Source organism: Ostrea edulis, chromosome 4 (assembly GCF_947568905.1).
Source record: "Ostrea edulis chromosome 4, xbOstEdul1.1, whole genome shotgun sequence".
NCBI classification, from domain to species: Eukaryota; Metazoa; Mollusca; class Bivalvia; order Ostreida; family Ostreidae; genus Ostrea; species Ostrea edulis.
The window spans coordinates 89,289,899-89,293,597 of NC_079167.1; the positions used below are offsets into that span (position 1 = coordinate 89,289,899).

A 3,699-nucleotide genomic window follows, 5' to 3' on the forward strand; every position below is an offset into this window, starting at 1 on the left:
CTTAAAAATCAGGTCTGATAGGAACCTGTGATCTTCAGAAATGATGAGAGGATGAAGGGACCTACAAACTAGTATCAGCCAAGTGACTCCATTGACCTTGACCATAAAGACTTGTATATCTTTAGAACCAGGACTGATAGTTACATGGGATCGTCAGAAATTATGAGAGGATGTTGGGATCTACAAACTAGGATCAAGGTCAAATAATGCCAGATTTACTAAAGGAAACAAAGGGAGTTTTGAACATTTTCAAAGGTCTTTGTGATCTACATTTTTATAATGAGAGTAAAACTGGAATAGATTTTGTGCAAGGGAGTTATTAATTTCTGTGGAAACGAGGGGGTTATTCATATTCGGTCTTTCCTATCCCGGGGTAGGAAAGACCGAATATAAATAACCCCCTTGTTTCCACAGAAATTAGGGAGTTATCAATGTGGGGGAAAGTAGTAGTACTTAAAAAAGCCACTTTTACACAGCCAGTACTTCGTTTGGGAGACTTTATAATCGGTAGATTATAATCATATCTTGTTTAAACACTGTTAAAAGAAGGGGAAATCTAAATCAAATCCGAAAAAAAAAAAAAAATCATCAATCAATCATATCACACCTAATCATAATACTGTGTATATATAAAAACTACACAAAACAGTTTATATTCTTCTTCATAGGAGACACATAATGCTTTACATATGTTAATCGTTTAGTATGATGATCTGTCTCCCACATTTTGTGCAATCGATAACAGGAGGACGCTCCACTTAAATGACTGAGGCTGCATACTTCTTAAGCTGATACACATCATTATGCAGATGAGATGATCCCTATTTCTCAGCAGTCACTGTATTGGGTCAAGGTCACTACCAAACCAGACAAGTTTTATCAGTATAACGGATCTTGTGCAATGGATAACTGGAAACCTTACCTTTCAGACATGTTAACATGAACTATTGTTCAGCAGGTCAGTATGTCTGGTCAAGGTCACCAAGAAGCCAGACAACTTTTATTGTAATTGTGCAAAGATAAATAATAACTTGAATAAGGAGTCATTTCTGATCATTTTCAGCCTGCTGCAAATGAAATGATTTGATACACAGAATTATGGGTGTTGTTGAAATATGATTCAACCTTGCATACTTTCAATCATAACAAAATGCTCATTTATTTATTTTCAGTTTCTTTAATAAAAATTAGAACAAGCAATAATGCTATTCATTGTCATCTTGCAGATAACTTAATAAAATTTGTGATGAGTACAGCATGTGTAACAAAATGATGCAAATGTTGAATACAAACAAACATTAACAAAGAAGATAAGGATTTCCTTCTTAGCATAACAATATATGATTATAATCAAATTTTAACAAATTAAACATATGCCCACAATAACTAGGCCTTAAAGGTTGTCTAGTAAATAGCTCCTAATGATTTTCATACAAGTGATTTAAAACATTTCTAGCAGATCTATATCAAATATTTTGCAGGGGTTAAAAATCTGGTTTGACAATTCATGACATATTTCCCAAAATATGGCAGTCTGATTGTGTCATGTTTACTTTCAAAATCTATAACAAAAACAAAAAAAAGTTAACATTAATAATAGTACCATCTACATTCCTTTTTTAAAATATGCATAACTGAAATAATTTTGCACACAAAGTACATGTATAAAAGAGAGAATTAGATTATTATATACGTTCTGTGTTTATATACTGTTTAAACATGCAATGTCTGTCAATTCTCTGCTATAGCTAAATAAACAATTTTCCAAGTTAAATCCCAAATGTTCCTGTTAAGCCTATTATTAAATGCCCACAAACTATGTAAATTATGTCTGCCCCTCCATTCATACTAATGGAATTGTAATTGGTCAATGTTGACTATCAGTTTTAAAATATCTTAAATTCCAAAAGTGCTGTTTGAAAAACATCATATTTATGGTAAAATCTCTGTTTTGTTTCCCCCACTTCAAAGTAAAAAGCAATTTGCTAACATCTAAGTGTTAAACAAATTTTCAAATATCAAATTAAAATAATATTTGCTATGCTGTGACTTCAGAATTAGACATCAGCTAATTTATCAACAAGTTTATCAGCAAGTTTATTAGTTAATGGTGTATATAAAAAATAACTTATAAATTCTATTTTTGTGAAAACTTTGAATTTACGACATTATTAGTAATACTGTATCACAATAGCATGACTGGCAGAAAATAATTTGAAGAATGCAATTTTCAGCAATATCAAGAATCACATAAAAAAAAAATAAAAAAATTTATAAACAAGCAGCACACGGAAGTCTTCGTAAAAGATTATTTGGAATGTGAAAAAATAATCACACACATAGATGTACATGGATACAAAACAATAGAAAATGATAGGCCTAGATATGAGAGGTAGAATCTGCGTCAATAAATTCAATTCGAAATGAACTAGTGTATAGATGGTGAAGCTAACATGTATTTTTTTTTTTTTATCCCTGAAGGCAGAGTGGAACAGATTGATATAAGACAGTCAAAACCAATACAAGGCAGTTATAAAGCTGGGCTTCTTGTCAGATTAAGCTGCTAGTCATTTCCACTGTCACTGTTTTATGTCTAACAAGCACATGTTAACAGACAGGCAACATTTTGGCAGTTGACTCTGGTCAATGAATTGGTAATGAAATATTGTCTAGGTCCATGATCTAGTAAATAAATGAATTCTTAATGTTTGCGATTTACATAATTTAGTGAAATTGAATACATTGTCAAGCACTAATTACACAAGATGTTCAAGATATTAAGCATACTGAATTGTATTAAAAATATATATTGATGTATACTAGTTTTTATACTTTGGTATATTCATGCATGGGTAGTACATCTATAATTAGAAAAAAAATAAACAAGCAAAATAAACAAATTTGTTTATAAATACAATTAAAATCTCAAAACAATATCTCTAAACACATGCAAAATACAACCCCCTTTTAAGCAAAATTGCACTAAAAATCATAGATAAACTTAATTTCTGTAAAATATCCTTTGTGATATAAATAGCTGACTTTCACAACACATGATAACTTGTGGCCTTTCCATCATTTCTTTTTCTTTAAACTTTTCTTTTTCACTATCAGTTCATACATAGCATCCATTGCTTCTGGTAGCCCTTCCCCTGTAATAGCACAGGCTCCCAGGATTGACCACACTTGTCCAGGGTGAAGATCCCGTAGTCCTAACAACGTCTGAATTTCACTGATGTCCAGGGAATGCGGCAAGTCCTGTTTGTTGGCAATAACAAGAAGGGGTAGCCTGTGATTGTCTGCATTTTTAAGTAGCCTGATGAGTTCTAACTTAGCTTCTTCAAGTCTTTCCCTGTCTACACTGTCTACCACAAATATAATTCCATCAGAGGAGCGCGTGTATTGATTCCACAAAGGTCTTTTGTTGTCTTGTCCCCCAATATCCCAAATCTTAAAGGTGATGCCTTTAGCTCGACCCTCCTTGGCTTTGATGGTTTCACAGTTATAACTGATGGTAGGGGTGGCGTTTGTGTATTGGTCAAACTTCATGCGGTACAAGATGGTGGTTTTGCCGGACGAATCCAGACCTAGCAGTGACAGTTGCACAGAGGAGGAACTCCCCATTCCTTAACGAACAATCCACCCAGATATCACGACCCCTCATCGACACACCCATGTTGACTTCGAGTACACATTTTT

At 33.2% G+C, this 3,699-nt stretch overlaps 1 protein-coding gene across 1 annotated transcript in view; it reads right to left on the reverse strand.

Annotated features, from left to right (window-relative positions):
* Positions 1-1,157: 1,157 nt before the first annotated feature.
* Positions 1,158-3,699, reverse strand: part of LOC125671283 (ADP-ribosylation factor-like protein 4C) — a 2,839-nt gene continuing 297 nt past the window's right edge. The window contains exon 1 of the mRNA XM_048906856.2: positions 1,158-3,699. This exon is cut by the window's right edge and continues 297 nt beyond it. Within this exon, the coding sequence (XP_048762813.1) occupies positions 3,076-3,624 (549 nt within the window). The 5' untranslated portion in view covers positions 3,625-3,699 and the 3' untranslated portion in view covers positions 1,158-3,075.